At 32.1% G+C, this 19,764-nt stretch overlaps 3 protein-coding genes across 3 annotated transcripts; all 3 read right to left on the minus strand.

Moving 5' to 3' along the window:
* Positions 1–755: 755 nt before the first annotated feature.
* Positions 756–8,654, minus strand: LOC127264776 (uncharacterized). Its single transcript, XM_051294296.1, has 2 exons — positions 8,614–8,654; positions 756–2,380 (listed from the first exon to the last, which is right to left on the minus strand). Exon 2 carries the CDS (start codon positions 2,342–2,344, stop codon positions 1,643–1,645), a length of 702 nt encoding a protein of 233 aa, XP_051150253.1. The 5' UTR covers positions 2,345–2,380; positions 8,614–8,654; the 3' UTR covers positions 756–1,642.
* LOC127264774 (transcription termination factor MTERF5, chloroplastic-like) lies at positions 5,825–8,740 on the minus strand. The gene is made up of 2 exons (XM_051294293.1): positions 7,431–8,740; positions 5,825–6,215 (listed from the first exon to the last, which is right to left on the minus strand). The coding sequence occupies exon 1, from the start codon at positions 8,708–8,710 to the stop codon at positions 7,508–7,510; it is 1,203 nt and encodes a 400-aa protein (XP_051150250.1). The 5' UTR covers positions 8,711–8,740; the 3' UTR covers positions 5,825–6,215; positions 7,431–7,507.
* A 455-nt stretch (positions 8,741–9,195) lies between these two features.
* On the minus strand, positions 9,196–12,343 carry LOC127264773 (pentatricopeptide repeat-containing protein At3g42630). The gene is made up of 2 exons (XM_051294292.1): positions 11,772–12,343; positions 9,196–11,012 (listed from the first exon to the last, which is right to left on the minus strand). The coding sequence occupies exons 1-2, from the start codon at positions 11,886–11,888 to the stop codon at positions 9,870–9,872; spliced, it is 1,260 nt and encodes a 419-aa protein (XP_051150249.1). The 5' UTR covers positions 11,889–12,343; the 3' UTR covers positions 9,196–9,869.
* Positions 12,344–19,764: the final 7,421 nt, after the last annotated feature.

The raw sequence follows: 19,764 nt of genomic DNA on the forward strand, positions 1-19,764 counted from the left end.
GGAATGGAAAATAAAATTGCTATAGAAAATAAATTAGAATTGATTCTTTTGTGCGGTACAGTGGAGAATTCAATTGAAAAAAAAAAAAAAAAGGCATATTGCTAGTTGAAAAAAATATATCATTAAAATATAATAAATTTTTAGTTTGATAGTTTATTTTAATAATAATTTTGATATAATATTTTATGAGATTTAAATAATATAAAAATTAAATAATAATAAGGAAAATAAAAAATAAACAGAAATTAAATCGTAAAAATTAAGTTCCCTCCGTCCCATAAAAAATATCAATTTGCTACTTCCATTCCTTGAGCGTAGTTTTAAAAGTATTAATATTATATTGAGATATAGTAAAAATAAAATAAAAATAACTAAAATAACTTTAATTAGTATGTATGATAAGTAATGAGATTTGTGTAATATATTATAAGTTGTAAAGGTATTTGTAATGTTAAGTAGACAGTACAGTTACTTAAAAAAAAATGGAAAGAAAATGAATACTGGGACAAGGGAGTATAAAAGAACAAAATAAATAAATATATAAATACACTGCACTATTTTTGTCTCATTTTTCTCTATATCTATGCATCATTTCTCTTCGATTCTATGCATTCACGTGAGAAATAAAACTAGAGAAGAGAAAATAATTTATTTCTCAATCCTGAATTCTCAATCCCAACCAAACAAGATAAATCCATTTCTCGGTCTTTATTTCCCTTTACCAAACACCCCCTTGTTTCTTTATGAAAAAATCATTCTCGATCAACATCCCAACATTATGCTTACAACTATGGAATCTCTCCCCAGCATATCCATTAGCGACATGAACATCACCATGAAGGAAAAGAACAAAACAAAACAAAACAAAGGGTCTAATTACAGAGTAGAGAAGTAACAATAGGAGTTCAGTTCACTTAAATGGCACTCTACTATTTTGACTATTTCATGTACATGAGATGCTGCTGCTACTCATGAATCTTCCCAGCCTAAAAGCGACAACTCCCAAGACCGTGGCTATCCGATCAGTCATTTCGCACTTTTGCGTGTTTGAAAGTTTCGTGCACATTTATGAGAGAAAGGTCTATAGCAAAGTCCTAAGTTATATAAATACATCAAATATCGAAAGCCACAAGATTCAAAGTTATGTGGTGTGAAATGGCAATATTGCTATCATAGTAAGAAACACAAGATCTGATCCCCGATTGCCACAAATTAAGAAATACGATCGCAAGGAGGTCTTGATCTTTTCTTTTTTTTTTTAAAAATTTCTTTTTGTTATAATAGAATAGTGGGCTGAATGTGATGTTTTGCGAAATATATAATTTTAAAAGGAATAATAAGATAGTAAATTGTAAAGAAACTGAAAATTAATCATCAAGTAAACAGAGCCTAAGGTAACAAGAAAAAGTCGATGCTAAAAGCAATCTCTAACTATGAAAAACTGCTTTGAAGTGTAAGAATCTACATAAATCAGGTGATCAAATTAGAGACATCTCAAACACCAATAGATATGGCACACAATAAAACTACATATCCATTAGCATTAATTTACCTTCAATACGTACCATAACAGCCATCACAATAGCCCCCGATCACTCGTAAGCTATTGACTACAACGATCTCCAATTCTTGAACCAATGCTCTAACTAACTTTAGTGTCTTCGTTGACACCTCCCATAGAACTCACTGTAGGATACAAATTGTTGAGTTCGCTTAAATAAGGATACACAAATTTCAGAAAAAACTTGTCATCCGACATCCGGGAAAGCATGTTGAGAGAAGGCCATTTTTCAAGAAGGTTCCTACTTTCCAAAACTTGTAAAGTCTTACACCGCGGCATATACCTCTGTTCAATGCTGTACAACAGAGCCGTATGATTCTTCGCAATGCAAGACATATCATACTTCCCGGTAGCAAGAAGAAAATCTTTTGTTCTCTTTAATCTATCCACAGAGGAAGAAAACACATATGGTGACTTCTGAAATGTTGCACGTATGTCACTCTCCGAAAATCCAAATTGCCGTAAAGTCTGAAGTTTCAGCTCCAAAGTCTTGCAGGACATTTGGCTTACAGATCGAACCGAGTAAATAAACATTTGGGACTTTCTATCAGCCCCCATTTCCTCAGCCTTTTCCACAAACTTCATAAAGTTTTCTGGCTTAACCATCAAAGACCTTGGAAAAGTATATATGAATTTAATGATGCGTTCCATAGGCACACCATAGCTCTTCAATAATTCGATATTCGGAAGTATAGTTTTCTCCATATCTTTGGCTAAAGACCATCCAATTCTCCGACCAAATCGAGCAAAGGCTTCGTCATTTCCCAATAACCCCTTTGCCATAGATAATAAAGGAATTACTCTACTGCTCAAATTTAACTGCAAAAGGATAGGACTGGTAGAGATTATTCTGGCAACATCCTCAGAACGAAACCCTATATTCTGGAAAACCTTAATTTTGGGTTTAATGGAACCCTCAAGGCTACCAAAGAGCACTGTAGGTGTGGAATTTACCATTTTTTCTAATTGAGTATTTGAAAAGCCACACTCTCGAAGAAATGAGAGTATCGCTTCGCAATTCTCCGGGTGTTTCACTTTCACCCGATCCAAAACAGAAGCAGCTTTAGCAGCCACTTTGGCCGAAAATTGGTGTTTGTTCCGTAATAAATCATAAATTGCAGCAGAAGTAATTACGTCTCTTTCATTCGAAGTAGAGAAGATGCGGAGACAAAAGGAGCGATAAATACCGTGGGGAGCAGCGTAATCCGCGGACAAGCAGCAGCAGGTAATGTTTCTGCGCAGAATTGAAATCATATTGAAAGAAGAACCGCAACTTAAACGCATAGAAATCGATCGACGCAGCTTACGAAATCAAATCAATCGGCAGCAGCAGAATCGATAGCTCCAAGCAGCCGGGGCTCTTCGTCTTGGCAGTGATTCAACGGGCAGGCGCACCCTCGAACCCCTAAATAGGGTTAGCAATCGTTCATCTTTTGTAGTATTTCATCGAAACAGATGCAGAATCATTTGCAAAATCGCATATTTAACATCTTAAATGAGTTAGGGTGTGTTGCTTTTTATTATTGGGTTTGAGTTTTGATTATTTAAATAATTTTATTATACCATAAACAACTCACGGCTGAGTTGTTTATTTCTTTAAAATGTTTTTAATAAAAATTATTATATTATTATATTTTATGAATGAATTTGGTTGCTTATTTCTTTAAAACGTTTTTAATAAAAAAAATATTATATAATATATTATTATATTTTATGAAAGAAATAATATAATAATAGTAATAATAATAATAATTATTATTATTATAATAAAATAAGGAATGTTTGTTTGATTTTTATTTGAGATTTTTTTTTTTTTTTAATTTGAAGTATGATTAAAATAATTTTTATATAATTTTTTTAGAAAAATATATATTTTAAATATTTTGATCAAAGTTAAACAATAATTTTTAAATAAATTTATAATATTTTTTTTATTTAAATTAATAAGGGGTCATTATTCAAAATTTAAAAATTATACATATATTATAAAAAATTTAAATTAATTGGAGGCCACCTTTTAGCCCCTCTCCCTCGGCCACTGTGAGGTGAATCACATAGAAATTGTCAAAATAAAAAATTTATTGAAAACTTATGTTTACGTGGATTGTTAGTTGTCCTATCTTTAAGGCTGATGATATAACCGGCTAAAAGAATGAACAAAAACAAACTTGCTAGTACTTTGGAGATAAAAACAATTGACTCAATTACAAAAGATATTATTAAAAGTTGTATAGTAAGTAACACATTGATTCACATAATTTTATAATTATCTTTTTGAAATTAAAAATAACATGATAAAATTTAGTACTTTCAGAATATTCAAGTTGGTCAGCATGTTCTAGTCGTATAAACTATATTCAACATGACAATGCTAAATCTCATGTTCACAATAAAAATATTGATTTCAGGGAGCGATGGGTTTGACATCCATTTAAATAACCAACCCTTGAATTCCCCATATCTCAATAATTTGGGTTGATTTCAAGCTATCCAAAGAATTCAGATAGAAAAATAATGTTATACAATAGATCAATTGGTTTATGCCGTACGACTATAATTTGATAGTTTATCTTCCAAGACATTGAATATGTGTTCCTAAGCCTATAGAGTTGTATGATTGAATTTACGAAGGTTAAAGAGCACAACAATTATAAAATTCTGGTAGACTTATTTGACATTTTGAATTATCCATGACTGTAGAAGTCACACCAATATTGTTTCGGGGATGCATAGACTACCTAAATGGATTAGAAAATCAAGAGCAGGGCTTTGATCCGTGATCTTTAGGTTTTTTTATATTTGAAGCATTGGTAATATTACTGGAACATGGCTTGATACGACTGAATAACTTGCAATTTGTTGAGGAGTGAACGGTGCAGCGGTACTCTCGAAGCTTTCAGTGAGTTTTGCTTTGTGATTTTTTAAAGAGTATCATTAGAGAACAGCAATGCTTTTTTGATCATGTTTCATATCATTACTCCAACATTCGTTGAAGTGCTTAAAGTTCTTGATGTAATAGATGCAACGACTCATTTGGTAGCTGCAGCTTAAACAACAACTTTCAACGCATTCGTTGAAGTGCTTGAAGTTCTTGATATAATAGATGCAACGACTCCTTTGGTAGCTGCAGCTTAAACAACAAATTTCAACGCATCATTGGTAGTTTTGATCTTGTATGAAGCCATTGGTTGTTAAAAGTTCAACGACAAGAGAGATGAAAGGTAGAGAGGTTCCACTGCACGTGTCCTAAAATATGTAGACGGAAAATTGTGTTAATTTTGTAAACAAAAATATTTGTATAAATTATATTTAATTTAAAGCAATGCGTATCCTATTCGCTAAATGAGTCATCTGATTCTTTTTCTGTGTCGATTTATTTTTCAACTTAGATTTGAATGGTTTTTTTTTATCAGAAGAGATTTGGTCTTCGGTTTGACTTTGTCAACTTTTAGAGGGCTTTCGTCTTCGTGCGACCAATTTTGATATTCGACTTGGCTTTAAAGACTCATTTTGGTGGATTTGGGACTTTGATTTTTAAGAAGGTGAATTTAGCACTCCAACAGTTTTTTATGGCATGTCCTTTTGACTTTTAAATCGAAGTGGACCAGATTTGATGATTTTTCGTGAAAAATGCAACGAACATCTTGAAATTTTAGGATGAGTTTTGGAGGCTTTTCCTTGGTTTTGACGGATTCTTTGACGGATTTTGGAGCTTTGATATTTCCTCTAGCTTAGACATACAACAAAATTGGTAACTTTTCGATGAAGAACATTTTGAAGGACATGAAAAACAATGCAAAAAGCCTAGAGAGACGCCTTCAAATGAATTCCAGTATCAAATAAATTGGCCAAGACCCCTGTTAAGGATCAATTAATTCCCTTAACACATAAATGAAATGTCACGGTCTTTCCATATGAATCTGACATTCCATTTACTATTCTCATTCTACCAATTTGTCTTGTATGAGTATTTGAAGAGATGAAACAAAATGGACAATACACAACAAAGACACAGGTGTTACACAATAACTTACTATTTTTATGGTCTGAAGGCAGTGGTTCTGCAAAAGATGGTTTGTTCATATGCCAAAAGTGAATATGGGAGATTTCCATTTTTGGGGGTTTGGATTTTGGATTGGGATTTGAATAGTAAAAATTTTGAATTTGAATAGTTGTATGATGTGATATAAATAGAGTTTGATGTGATGTTTTGAATATAAAATTGATTTTTAGTATAATATAAAAAATGAAAAATAGGTGTTTGATTTGATGTTTTTGGGGGGAAAAAATTGGATGAATAGTGGAAATCCTCCAAAATCCTTCAAACAAACACACCTTAACATCTACTAACATCAATTACCAAACTCCTAAATAATGACCAAACTAATACTTATTCGAACAATTAAAGAGAATTAAATATGCAACATTGACTCACTAACATATTCCTCCTGAATGAAACTTCAAACACCTAATTTGTTCTTAAGAACTTCAAACCGACCAACACTGAAGGATTTAGTGAATATGTATGCAATCTGATCTGAGCTGCATTGCACCAACTTCACCTCACCTGCCTTCTACATCATCCCATATGATTTGGAGCTGCTTGTGAAGAAGAATAATAGTATTGTTCCCCATATTACATCATCCCATATGTCTTTAATGAATAAGAAGAAGAATCGTTACTTCAACAAAAATTAATTACCGTAAAACAATTATTATCAAACTGTGTTGACAAACATAGTAGTCATGAATTCAGACTAACTATTGAAAAATAAAATACCATGAACTTTCAAATGAACTGCGCTATTGTCGGATCAAGCCTTCTACTACTGCTCCATGTCAAATTATATTGTAAGAATGATAGAAAAATCTGCTGCCAATTGCTATAAGGTGGCATTGTGAAGTTGTGCTTGTGCACTCTCTTCCTATATTAATATTGGAAGTATGATGGAATATTTTGAGGATTATTCCAAGTTACAGGAAGATAGAGTACAACTAAGCTAATCAAGCAATTCATATACAACATATGGTGGCTCTTTAAAAAATAAATCATTCTTGATCAACATCCCAACATTACACAACAATGGAATCTCTCCCCAGCATATCCATTGGCAGTAGTTTTTAGGTTTATTCATGAACGTCACGAGGAAAGAAATAAAACGAAACAAATTAGGGTCTAATTACAGAGTAGAGAAGTACCAATAGGAGTTGAGTTTAAATGCCACTCTACTATTTTGACTATTTCATGTACATGAATCTTCCCAGCCTAGCAAGATAGTTTAAAAAAGCAACAACTCCAACCACGGTGGCTATCCAATCAGTCATTTCGCACGTGTTATTGTAGAGGTTTCATGCACATTTATGAGAGTAAGGTCTATAGAAAATTTCTAAGTTTCAGGAACACATCAAATATCGAAAGGGCACAGGATTCAAAGTATTGTGGAGTGAAATGACAATATTTTATATTTCTATCGTAGTAAGAAACCCAAGACTTGATGGAGGATAACATAAATCCGAAAATGAATAAGGATGAACTATGAGTTGGCAATCACAGGTTGGAACAAACAAATTGCAGAGTATTCAACAATCATATAAAGAATTAAGGATTTGTTTAGTTTTTTTTATTGAAATAGAGGACTGAATGGGATATTTTATGAAATCAAATAATATATTTTAAATAGGAACAGTAAGATAGCATAGTAAAAATCTGGGGCAAAAAAAAAAAAAAAAAAAATCAACAAGTAAACAGAGCAGCCTAAAGCGACAGGACAAAGCCGATGCTAAAAGCAATGCCTAACAATGAAAGAATGGTCTGAAGTGTAGAATATACACCAGGTTACAAATTAGAGACTTATCTAACAATACGTACCAGAACAGTCATCACAATAGCCCCTGATCACTCGTAACCCATTGACTACAAAGATCTCCATTCTTGAACCAATTGCTCTAAGTAACTTTAGTTTTTTCGTAAATACCGCCCATAGAACTCTCTGTAGGATACACATTGTTGAGTTCGCTTAAATAAGGGCCGACGAATTTATCAAAAAATGCTTTATCCGACATCAGGAAAAGTCCGCTGAGAGAAGGCCATTTTTCAATAAGATTCCTACTTTCCAAAAGTTGTAAAGTCTTACACCGCGGATTATACCTCCGTTCAATGCTGAACAACAGAGCCATAGGATTCTTCACAATGGAAGACATATCATACTTTCCAGTAGCAAGAAGAAAATCTTTTGTTTTCTTTAATCTATCCACTGAGGAAGAGAACACATATGGTGACTTCTGAAATGTTGCACGTATGTCACTCTCCGAAAATCCAAATTGCCGTAAAGCCTGCAGTTTTAGCTCCAAAGTCTTGCAAGACATTTGGCTTACAGCTCGAACTGAGTAAATAAACATATGGGACTTTCTATCAGCCCCCATTTCCTCAGCCTTTTCCACAGACTTCATAAAATTTTCTGGGTTATACATCAAAGTCCTTGGAAAAGTACACATAAATTTAATGATGCGTTCCATAGGCACACCATAGCTCTTCAATAATTCGATATTCGGAAGTATAGTTTTCTCCAAATCTCTGGATAAAGCCCATCCACTTCTCCTACAGAATCGAGAAAAGGCTTCATCGTTTCCCAATAACCCTTTTGCCATAGATAATAAAGGAATTACTCTATTGCTCAAATTTAACCGCAAAAGGATAGGATTGGATGAGATTATTATGGGAATATCCTCAGAACGAAACCCTATATTCTGGAAAACCTTAATTTTGGGTTTAATGGAACCCTCAAGGCTACCAAAGAGCACTGTAGGCACGGAATTTACCATTTTTTCCAATTGAGTATTTGAAAAGCCACTCTCTCGAAGAAATGAGAGTGTCGCTTCGCAATTCTCCGGGTGTTTCACTTTCACCCGATCCAAAACAGAGGCGGCTTTAGCAGCCACTTTGGCCGAAAATTGGTGTTTGTTCCGTAGTAAATCATAAATTGCAGCAGAAGTAATTACGTCTCTTTCATTCGAAGTAGAGAAGATGCGGAGACAAAAGGAGCGAGAAATACCGTGGGGAGCAGCGTAATCCGCGGACAAGCAGCAGCAGGTAATGTTTCTGCGCAGAATTGAAATCATATTGAAAGAAGAACCGCAACTTAAACGCATAGAAATCGATCGACGCAGCTTACGAAATCAAATCAATCGGCAGCAGTTGATAGGTCAAGCTGAAGGGGTTCTTCGTCTTAGAGCACTCACAGAGCACAGCGTTCTACATCTAAGAATTATGACCATTTTGCCAAATCATACAAAAAAAAAAAAAAAAATAATAATAATAATAATATGGCTGTGGAAGAGAACCGTTGTTGATCTTCGCTCTCCTCCTCTATGTATATATTTAATTTTTTGTTTTTTTTTTAATTTTAAATGTATATTATACTGAATAGTATGATTTCAATAAAATAATTGAATTTAATAAAAAATACATGCATAAATTAATATATAATTTTTATTTAATAAATTATTTACTTAAATATCAAATAATTTATATTAATTTTTTATTAAAACAAAGTAGTATAATATATAGAAAATATATTTTAAAAATATATATTATATACATTTTATCATTAAAATAATAAATTTATTGACCTGGAATATAAAGAAATTTCAATAACCTTTGTACAATGTCAAAAAAAAACAAGATGGATTCTTAATTACTCTCTCCATCGGTCCATATAATTTGTCTCTATTTTCTAATTTAAGTTTTACATAATTTGTCAATCTTTTTTGAAAATATAATTATACTCTTTAATTTTATTTTAAATTTCAATTTTTATAATTTTTTTTAATCTTAATTAAACTATTTAGTTATCTTAATCTTATTTTTATTATACAATAATTATTTCCCGTATCTATAATAATACGCCCATAATACATGGGACGAAGGGAGTAATTTTTAAGCTGATGTGGCAGTGGAAAAAAATATAATAACGGCTGCTCTTAGTATTTCTGCATTGCACATGGTCTTAGGGTTTGCTCTTGGCAGTGATTCAATAGGCGAGGCAGCTGTCGCAAAGAACAGGTCACACGTACTCGTGGGGCGGCAACAACGATCCTCAGTGTATGTTGATGTTTCTCCACATAATATATCATCAACCTTTTCGATATAGAACTAGAGCAGGAGCAGATTCTCTGTTCTCAACCAAATGCATTTCCTACTTCCTTCTTTGCCTTCAAAATACCTTGTTCCATTCAGGAAATCTTGGCAAGACATCAATCAGAAGAACGCAGAAATGAACCTTCAATGTGTTGTCTCTTCATTACTATATTAGTAGTTCCAAAAGATTTGATCTCCTCTTTGTAACTTCTTAAGATAAACAGAGGCCAGCATTCTGTAGGTCCAATCTTTTTGCTTTCTATACTCAAGAACTCCTTCTGAGCTCAAATGGAAGTCGCCTTTGCCCATAGCCTCGAAAACAAGCGGATCAGTCGATACTGAAACAAACTCATCCCAGTTGAATTTGCTCAAACCAAATTTCAGATTCTTCCCAAGCCGCCTATCCACATAGGCATCAACAACACAACCATACGTCACGAGATCAGGAACCACTGCGTCGTGTTTCATATGTTCGAGGCTCAAATGCAGATCCCATAGCATAGACATTCTAGAGAAGGCAAGTAATCTAATGTTAAATGTATTTAGATCGGGATAAAAACCTGCTTCCACCATTCTCACAAATTCCCGCTGTAGGCTTTTCATTTTGAAATTCGCGGCATATGATAGCAGCAAAAGATTCCAAAGAAGATTGCCAACATTTCTCCTACCGAGACCAACATCGCGCAAGAAACAACCTAATGCATAAAATTTTTTCTCCTTGATATAAGCGAATGACATGGATCGAATGGCCTCTTCTTCAATGAGTATCCTTGACCTCTTGAGCCGACCATATGCAGCTTCCATGTCAGCTACTGAACCAAAAGCACTGTAATACGACACGTAAGCATTTCCAGTTGCGGAATCGACTTTATACCCCATTGAAACCATCTGTTTAAGCATATTCTCCATGCAATTAAGTTGTCCCCTTCTACCATATTCAGAGATAGCTCGATAACAAATAGCCGGTAACATCTTAGAATCCTTCAGCTGCATTTGGTGCAGAATTCTTGTAACTGTATCAGAATCTTCCGTGTTACCACATATAACGATCAATTCAGAAACTACTTCAATGTCAGGAACAAATGAACTGTTCATCATTTCATCCCAAATTTCCAAGGCTTTGAAAAGAAAACCATTACGGGCATAATGCATGAGCAAAACAGATAAGGTAGCACTCCAAGGCAAGAATCCTTCTGGTTTATTCTCATGAACATTTTCTTGACTAACCAAAGGTAATCTTTCCCTACTTGAGTGATGTATTGATAAATTGGAACTGAAGGGGACGAACTTCTTCACACAATTCTTCTGGTTGTCCTGCAAACAATGTTCTGTTCTTAGCATACTATTTGTCTATCAAACGCTAGCATATACACTAACAATAAAACACAGCATGAAAATACCCATAGAACCCATTGGATACATGAAGGGTAAGTTTACCATGCTTATGACTATTATCGATTCATAGAAGGATTACCGCATGCCCTCGATTCAGCCAATATCTATTATTTGATCCCTTCAATTCAGTCAAATTTAGCCATACCAAGATGGAAATAGTTGGTGTGGATTTTCAAGTACTGATTAAGAAAAGTAACTCTTCTTATCAACCTTCCACTAGTCGACTCAAAATCTACTAGGATCGGTTCGATTGTATTATCCAAAGTAAAAAGTAGCAATATCAGTTTTAGTTCATTTACATCAAATCTTTGATGACTCAGTGAACTTCTATATGGCATGATAATGGCAATATGTATTATCAATATTAATCACTGCCTAATGGACAACATCAACTCTCACTGCAAAACACTGATTCATTGATTTCAAAGTTCAAGTAAATACTTTATTTCCAACTCGAATTAGAGAAAAATCAAATGGAATTCCTAAAGTGAAATTTCACTAGAAAACCTGCTCAGCATCACCACTTTCTTGCAGATATCAAACTTCTGACAGACAAAACAATTCATATAAACTATATCTAAGACACAGAACTCAAGGCAATTTTGTTTACTTTTCTTCGCAATCAAAATCACCTCAAAATTTTGGAAGAAACGACAGTTGAAAGAGGGATAATAATACCATACGGCAAATAGTTTCTTCTGGATTTCGATACTCCACAGGAAATCTATACAGATTCTTCATTTGTAGTGAATTCAAGGCAAGAGGAGTAGAGGCCAGCGGCGGTACGACCTCCATTGCGTAGCTTTCCGACGAGAATAGTAGGTTGTATAATCAGCGTCGTCGTCGTTCGGAAACTGTAAAATACAGAGTCAAATAGGCTCTGTTTGTTCCTTCAAGTAAAGCGTTTTTACTTTTTCTTTTCTTTAACTGCTAGAAATTGACAGCCGGAGAAGAAATAGGCTGTCGAGGGTGAATAAGTGATGGTGAAACCAACGTCACGGCCGGCCAAAGAGGAGTGAAACGACGGCGAAAGGGATCACCGGTGGAAGCAGCAGAGAAAGAAAGAAGAAGGGAAAGGAGAATGGAAGAGAAAAGTAAAAGAAACCAGAAATATTGCTTCACGACCGGCGGCGGCAGCGTCAGAAACGCAGGGAGAAAAGGAAGAAGAACGACGAAGAAGAGGAGAGAGAGACAACGAATGAAGAAAGAGGAAGGAGGAAGGCGTTGAGTGGTGGAGGTTAAATAATACACACCGGCTAGCGTCTATGACCATAGGCAATGAAGATAATCTATTTCTCTTTTGTATTTTCACTATTTTTTATTATTCACACCATTTTTTTTCTCTGCCACAGCAAGGAGATATTGTTTTTTATTTTATATTCGAAATAAAAATACTCATTCTGATAAAAAAAGATATTATTTTTTGGAAATTTTTTTTTTAATATTTTAATGATAACAAATTTGAAGCAAAGATATCAAAAAGTATAAATTAATGCAAAAATGGTTGGCAAAAAATAATCCCTTTCAACAAGCTAACAAAAAAAAAAAAAAAAAAAGCAGAGAATCTATTAATAATGTCTTAAATAAGACACATCAAATATGTTCAGCAGATTGTAAGAAAACATTGATTTATAAACACGCTTAGCGTTAACGTGAATTAAAACTTGAGCCAAAATGGAATACCAGTCATCGTAGTACAAATATTGTCAATGAAGCATCTTATGAGAGTGGAGTTGACCCGAAGAAAACTAAAATTAATGAAGATGGTGGATACTCATCTAATTCAAATCCAACAACACCACGTAGTGATGCAGTAGAAGAATTTCCCTCAATTCGTCCTCCGGGTATGAAAGCATGTAAAAATAAAGGTAAACGAGCACTGAACAAATATTCAAATTCACTTTCCTCCAATGATTTTGAAGAACTATGAGCGCAAAGTAAAGAAGTTGCATCACAATTTGCTCGTACGACACAACTGAAGGAAGAAAAAATCAAAAGCAATGAGCGTATTGCCAAAATGAAACTTTATCGAACACTAGTGGAGAAAGATAATTTGACAGAGTAGGATATACTTGTAAGGCTAAATTGTTCGAAGAATTCTTTAAAATATTGTTTAAATTATATGTATTTTGTTCTATGTTATTCAAATTATCTTGTCTTTTATTTTATATCCATATCTTATTATTAATTATGTATGTATATAATTATAAACCAAATATATTTCTTGTTTAATACTCCCTCTGTCCCAAGAAGAAGTATCCATTTGCTTTTTGCACGTAGTTTTAGAAATATTAGTATTATATTGGGATATAATAGGAATAAAGTAGAAATGACTAAAATAACCTTGTTGGTATGTGTGATATAAAAGTAATGACATTTGTGTAATATATTGTAAGTTGTAAGGGTATTTGTAATATTAGGTAGATAGTACAGTTATTAAAAAAGAAAATGGATACTTTGTTATGAGATAGACTAAAATGAAAAAATAGATACTTTGTTATGGGACGGATGGAGTATAATTTTATATTACTCCATTTAATTGCTTTAAAAATTATAATTATATTTTATTTAATAAATTAAATTAAATTTATTAATATTGATTTGTTCAATAGAATTATATAATATTTATATTTATATATTTTAAAATTTAAATTGATAAAATATATTCAATATTGGTATCATTTTGTAAAATACAAAATATTACTATGATTTATAAAAATATTATAAAATTTAAATATAACAATAAATTCAATATAAATTACAAAAACAAAATATATAATATATATCATATATATATATACATAAGTGTTATGTGTCCCAATTAAATTGGGACACATGACAATTAGATAACATCTCTCAACATCTCAGCATGCTGAGAGGCAAATCTCTCAGTTTTTATTTTTATTTTAAAAAAACATAGTGATAATGCGGATGGTCTTACTCAAATTTTAATTTCTCTTTCCTTCATATTATTAAATTATTTATTTTTAAAATAATTTTGTTACGCATGAAATTTCGAATTAGGTTAAAAAGCCCAAGGTAAAAGAAATAATGGGCCTGGCAATAGAGTCGATCGAACTGGCTGAAGGGCACCGTGGGGAACTCAGGGAAAATAGGTTCATTTCTAAGGAAAATGCAGGTCGGGAGGTCCACAGGTCGAAAAGTTCTCAGGACGGAAAGTCCTCAGGTCGGGAGGTCCTCAGGTCGGGAGGTCCGCAGGTCGGGAGGTCCTCAAGACGGAAAGTCATCAGGACGGAAAGTCCGCAGGTCGGGAGGTCCTCAGATCGGGAGGTCCGCAGGTCGGAAAGTCCTCAGGACGGAAAGCCCTCAGGACGGGACAGGTCGGGATGTCCTCAGGTCGGGAAGTCCGCAGGTTGGAAAGTCCTCAGGACCGAAAGTCCTCAGGTCGGGACAGGTCGGGAGGTCCTCAGGTCGGGAGGTCTGCGACTGGATCAATAACTCGGATGGTTTGTCAGTCGGGAGGTTTGCGGCTGGACCAATAAGTCGGATGGTCTGTTAGTCGGGAGGTTTGCGGCTGGACCAAACAAGTCGGATGGTTTGCAAGTCGGGAGGATTGGCAGTCGAACCAATACGGTTGTAGATTGGCAGTCGGGCCAAAAGGGCGGGAGGTCTGTGGTCGGCTCAAAGAGTGAAATAGAGTGATAATTTTGGTCTGCTGAGGACACGTGTCAGCAGGAGAAGGGTTGGCAGACGGTTGAAAAGGAGACGTTGTAACCGTTCGGGCGACGGTTTCCAGTACAATTTCTCAGGGAGTATTTAAGGATTTGGATTTTTCTGGAGAAGGGATCTTCAATCAACTTCAACAAAGCAAGTCAGATTCAGGGATCACCACTTTAAATTTCTAGCATTTTAATTTCCAGTTAATTTCTTTATGTACCGTACAGTGTTTAGAGATTCCTAATCTCATACGCTAATTAATCAAGTTTAAAGATATCTTCCATATCTTTGAATTTTACTTTTTGTTTATTGAAAAAATACATCAACAAATTTAAATAATAATAACTTTTATTCAATATACATATTTATTAGTATTTATTTATTTAATAATTTAATTTATAAACAATAACAAATATTTATTATTATCTCCGTTCACTGTCAATCTATCCATTTAATTTTTGCATGTTAATATTTAAATATTAATTATTGTATCAAAACATAGTACAAATTAAAGAAAAACGACAAAAATACTTCTATTGGTATCTTATAATACTAATGAAATAAAATTTGTACAAAAAATTATACAAATATAAAGATATTTTTAATATTAAAAACAATGACGCCAAATGCAAATAGATAGATTGGTGGTGGACGGAGGTATTATTATTATTATTATTATTACAATAGTTATTATTATTATTATTTTCTTGTTGTTATGATCAATATTAATATTATTATTTAATTATAATGATTTATATTTAATAAAATTCAATATAAAAAAAATATTTAATATAATAATCTATATATCAAAGAAGAAAAAAAATAATTGCAAATAAAACAATACAATTATTTAAATTAAAATAACATCGAATAATTTAATTATTTGGAGAACCAAACTTTTGCCATATGTGTTCAACTAAATCTAATTTCAGTTGATGATGTGTTTCACGATCACAAATTTTGATTTGATTTTCTAAATACTCTGTCATACTAGCATGTCTGTCCCTTGAATATGACCAATTCATTTCTTCTTGATCAAATTGAGATATATCATGATAAAGTATGTATGTATTCTTTTCATTTCCACGAATGTGAGATGATACATGCTCTTATGATCTTACCAATTAAATTGATATCCCAAATAACTGATGGGTTACGAATAATAGCAAATCGAGCCTGTAATACACCAAAAGCATGTTCCACATATTTTCGAGCTGCTTCTTGATATTGTGCAAACAATTTTGCTTTAGAACCTTGTGGAAGACGAATTGATTGGATAAAAGTTGCCCATGGAGGATAAATATCATCCGTAAGATAGTATCCCATATTATATGGTGACCATTGACAATAAAATTTATTTCCGGAGCTCTGCCATTCAAAACATCGTTAAATATTGGAGATCGATCAAGCACATTAATATCATTGCATATACCCGGTGTACCAAAGAATGAATGTCAAATCCAGAGATCATACGATGCCACCGCTTCTAAAAGATTGTTGGTTTGCTATGATCTCCACGTGAAAACTGACATTTCCAAGCAGCCGGACAATTTTTTCATTCCCAATGCATGCAATCAATACTACCGATCATCCCTAGGAAACCACGTTTTTCTCAACAAGGAGAAATCGTTGTAGATCGACAGTGTTTGGCTTTCTTAAATATTCTTCACCAAACAATACAATAACTCCTTAAAAAAACTTAAGTAAACACTTTCTTGTAGTGTTTTCTCCAATACGAACATAGTCATCTACATTGTCAGCAGCAACGCCGTAAGCCAACATACGTAAGGTTGCTGTACATTTTTGTATTGGTGATAGACCAAACTTTCCCGTAGCATCCGGACGTTGTTGAAAATCTTTCACTTCATTTGTAAGATGATTGAAAATACGAAGAAACACATGTTTTCTCATTCGAAATCTACGACGAAATTGATCATATGTGTACACAGGATTTTCGGCAAAGTAATCGTAAAATAAACGATCGTGATCTTCTTTACGATTTCTCTCAATGTAAATTCTTCTCTGATTTTGAGAAGAACTTCCCGCACCATTAGTGAAAAATCTCCCCACAATTGTTTGAATATTTTGGTGTATTGTCCACCAATGAGAAGTACCTTTGACCTCATCGTCCGAATCAATCCTAGTATTTGATTGAGATGAATTAGACATTTTTTTAATAATGATGATTAGATGGAATATAGATTTTTAGAAGTGATTTTTAAAATAGAGGATGTTGTAAAACTAATAGAATATGGATTATTTATAGTCAATTTTCTAAGAATGTAGTACATGTTATAGTAATAAGTGTAAGTTGATGTTACAAATAAAAATAGTCCAAAATCTGTTAGAAACTAGTACAATAACCAATTCAATAAAATTATTGTGATGTGAAAATTCAATTTTATGGTACAATTTTTTGTATTTATGTGTCTTTAAATAATAAAAAAATAAATACTATTGATTTGATACTACAATGATAAATATAAAAATAGTGTAAGAAATTAGTACAATAATTAATTCAATAAAATTAATGTGATATGAAAATTCAATTTTATGGTACAATTGTTTGTATTTATGTGTCTTTAAATAAAAAAATAAATAAATATTATTGATTTGATACTACAACAGTAAATATAAGAATGATGTAAGAAATTAATACAATAATCAATTCAATAAAATTAATGTGATGTGAAAATTCAATTTTATGGTACAAGTTTTTGTATTTATGTATCTTTAAATAAAAATATATATATACTATTGATTTGATACTACAATGATAAATATAAGAATGATGTAAGAAACTAGTACAATAATCAATTCAATAAAATTAATGTGATGTGAAAATTCAATTTTACTACACAATTTTTTGTATTTTTATGTGTCTTTAAATAAAATAAATAAATACTATTGATTTGATACTACAATGGTAAATATAAGAACTTGTGTAAGAAACTAGTACAATAATCAATTCAATAAAATTAATATGACGTGGAAATTCAATTTTATGGTACAATTTTTTGGATTTATGTGTCTTTAAATAAAAAAAAATTAAATACTATTGATTTGATACTACAATGATAAATATAAGAATTATTTAAGAAACTAATACAATTAAATTAATGTGATGTGAAAATTCAATGACAAAAGTTGGTGTAATGTGAAAATTCAATTGATGGTACAATTATTTGTATTATAAATAGGAGTGTTCTATTCGTATGATAACATATCAACTCTATCTCTTTTATTTCTTCGTATATTTCTTTCAAGGATCAAATTCTCAAAACTCCTCAAATCCTCAACATCCTTTTATGTTTCCGAGTTTTATGAATATGCTTGGAAATCAATAATCTTCACAAAAATCGTCAAACCAAAATCCCACTTTCAATGATCAAACACTTCCAAATTTATATAATTCATCATACCCTTTCATTCCACCAAATTTCTACCCGACAAACTTTCAAGCATTTGGAGTTTCACCGTATCCTCCACCACCTGGTTTAATGCGAAATGCACATCCAAAAGGCATTCCTGAATTTTGCACACAAACTGATGATGTGCAAATCGTTACTCAAACTAGAGAGATGAAAAAAATGGAGTCAGGAAGAAGATTTACTTCTTCTCAGTGTATGGCTTAACACAAGCAAACATGCCATAACAAACACTGATAAAAAAAATTTTTGCGTTTTGGAAAAGGATATCTGAGTATTACATGGAAAACAAGTTGGATACAGGTACGCGAAGAAGTTTAAATAATAGTAAAAATTGTTGGCAAAAAATTAGTAAAGCTGTTTCAAAATTTTTTGGTTGTTACAAGCAAGCTGACCAAAGAAAACAGAGTGAACAAATCCAATAATGATGTCTTAAACAAGACATACGAAATATATTGTGGCGATTGTGGTAACGAAAATGGCATACAAATTATTGGGCTACTAAAATTGTTGGTAGAGCGTCTCATGATAGTAGTGGTGGTTTGAAGAGAATCAAAATCAACGAAGCTGGTGGATATTCATCAGGTTCAAATTCTCCAACACCATAAAATGACATTTTTTATGAATCACATCTTATTGGTCCCCCTAGTGTCAAAGCTTGCAAAAATAAGAGAAAACGAGTACAAAAGCAAGATTCAAAACATATTTTCTACGAGGATTTTGAAGAGATGAAAGTTCAAAATGCAAAGGCTATAGAACATTTGGGTCGTATTGCTGATATGAGATAAGACAAAATGAAAAAGAATATTGATCTTATCCAAGCAAAAAAGTTTGAAACATTTAATATATTGTTGGCAAAATGTGAAAATTTGGATGCAGACGAGAAAAAATTGAAGACCAAATTATTCAGCAAATTGTTTAATTAACTGTTTAATTATCTATGTTGTTATATTCATTGCTTTTAATATTCTATTTTCTAGGTTATTATCTAAGTTGTTATGTTTATTGATTTTCATATTTTATTTTCTAGGTCATTATGTATGTTGTTATGTTTGTCGATTTTAATATTATTACGATGTGTTTCACATCCGATCTTGTAATTTATATTATTATTTTTTTTAAATTTCAATTATATATTCAGTAATTATATATATTAATTATTTGTGTAATTTAATGAATAAATTATAAAATAATTAGAAAATTAAATTATTATTATTATTAATTAATTATATCTAATTAAAATTTTATTAAACTAAAATATATATCATTTTGTGAAGAATAAAATTTTATAAAATATAAAAATTATTAATAAATATATATATATAATAAAAATAAAGTGTATAAAAAAAAACTAAAAATTAATATATATTTTTTTGTCATGTGTTCCAATTTAATTGAAACACATGACAAGAATTATACCCCTGTTACAGTTTTACATCAACCATGCAGAAGTAACCGACCCAACACTCTGCATGAAAGAATTTGATTTTTAATTTAAATATATTTTATTTTTTAATATAATTTTATATTATTTAATTGTGCTAAAATATATAATTATATTTTAT

Source organism: Andrographis paniculata, unplaced genomic scaffold (assembly GCF_009805555.1).
Source record: "Andrographis paniculata isolate CXL003 unplaced genomic scaffold, ASM980555v1 Contig71END, whole genome shotgun sequence".
NCBI lineage: Eukaryota > Viridiplantae > Streptophyta > Magnoliopsida > Lamiales > Acanthaceae > Andrographis > Andrographis paniculata.

What these genes read in the sequence shown, in the direction of transcription:
- LOC127264776 (XM_051294296.1), bottom strand. Translation starts at nt 2,344, where the DNA reads ATGGCAAAGGGGTTATTGGGAAATGACGAAGCCTTTGCTCGATTTGGT.
- LOC127264774 (XM_051294293.1), bottom strand. Translation starts at nt 8,710, where the DNA reads ATGCGTTTAAGTTGCGGTTCTTCTTTCAATATGATTTCAATTCTGCGC.
- LOC127264773 (XM_051294292.1), bottom strand. Translation starts at nt 11,888, where the DNA reads ATGGAGGTCGTACCGCCGCTGGCCTCTACTCCTCTTGCCTTGAATTCA. An exon ending in AAGAAACTATTTGCCGTATG is followed by an intron (nt 11,013 to 11,771) that starts GTATTATTATCC and finishes CATTGTTTGCAG; the next exon opens with GACAACCAGAAGAATTGTGT.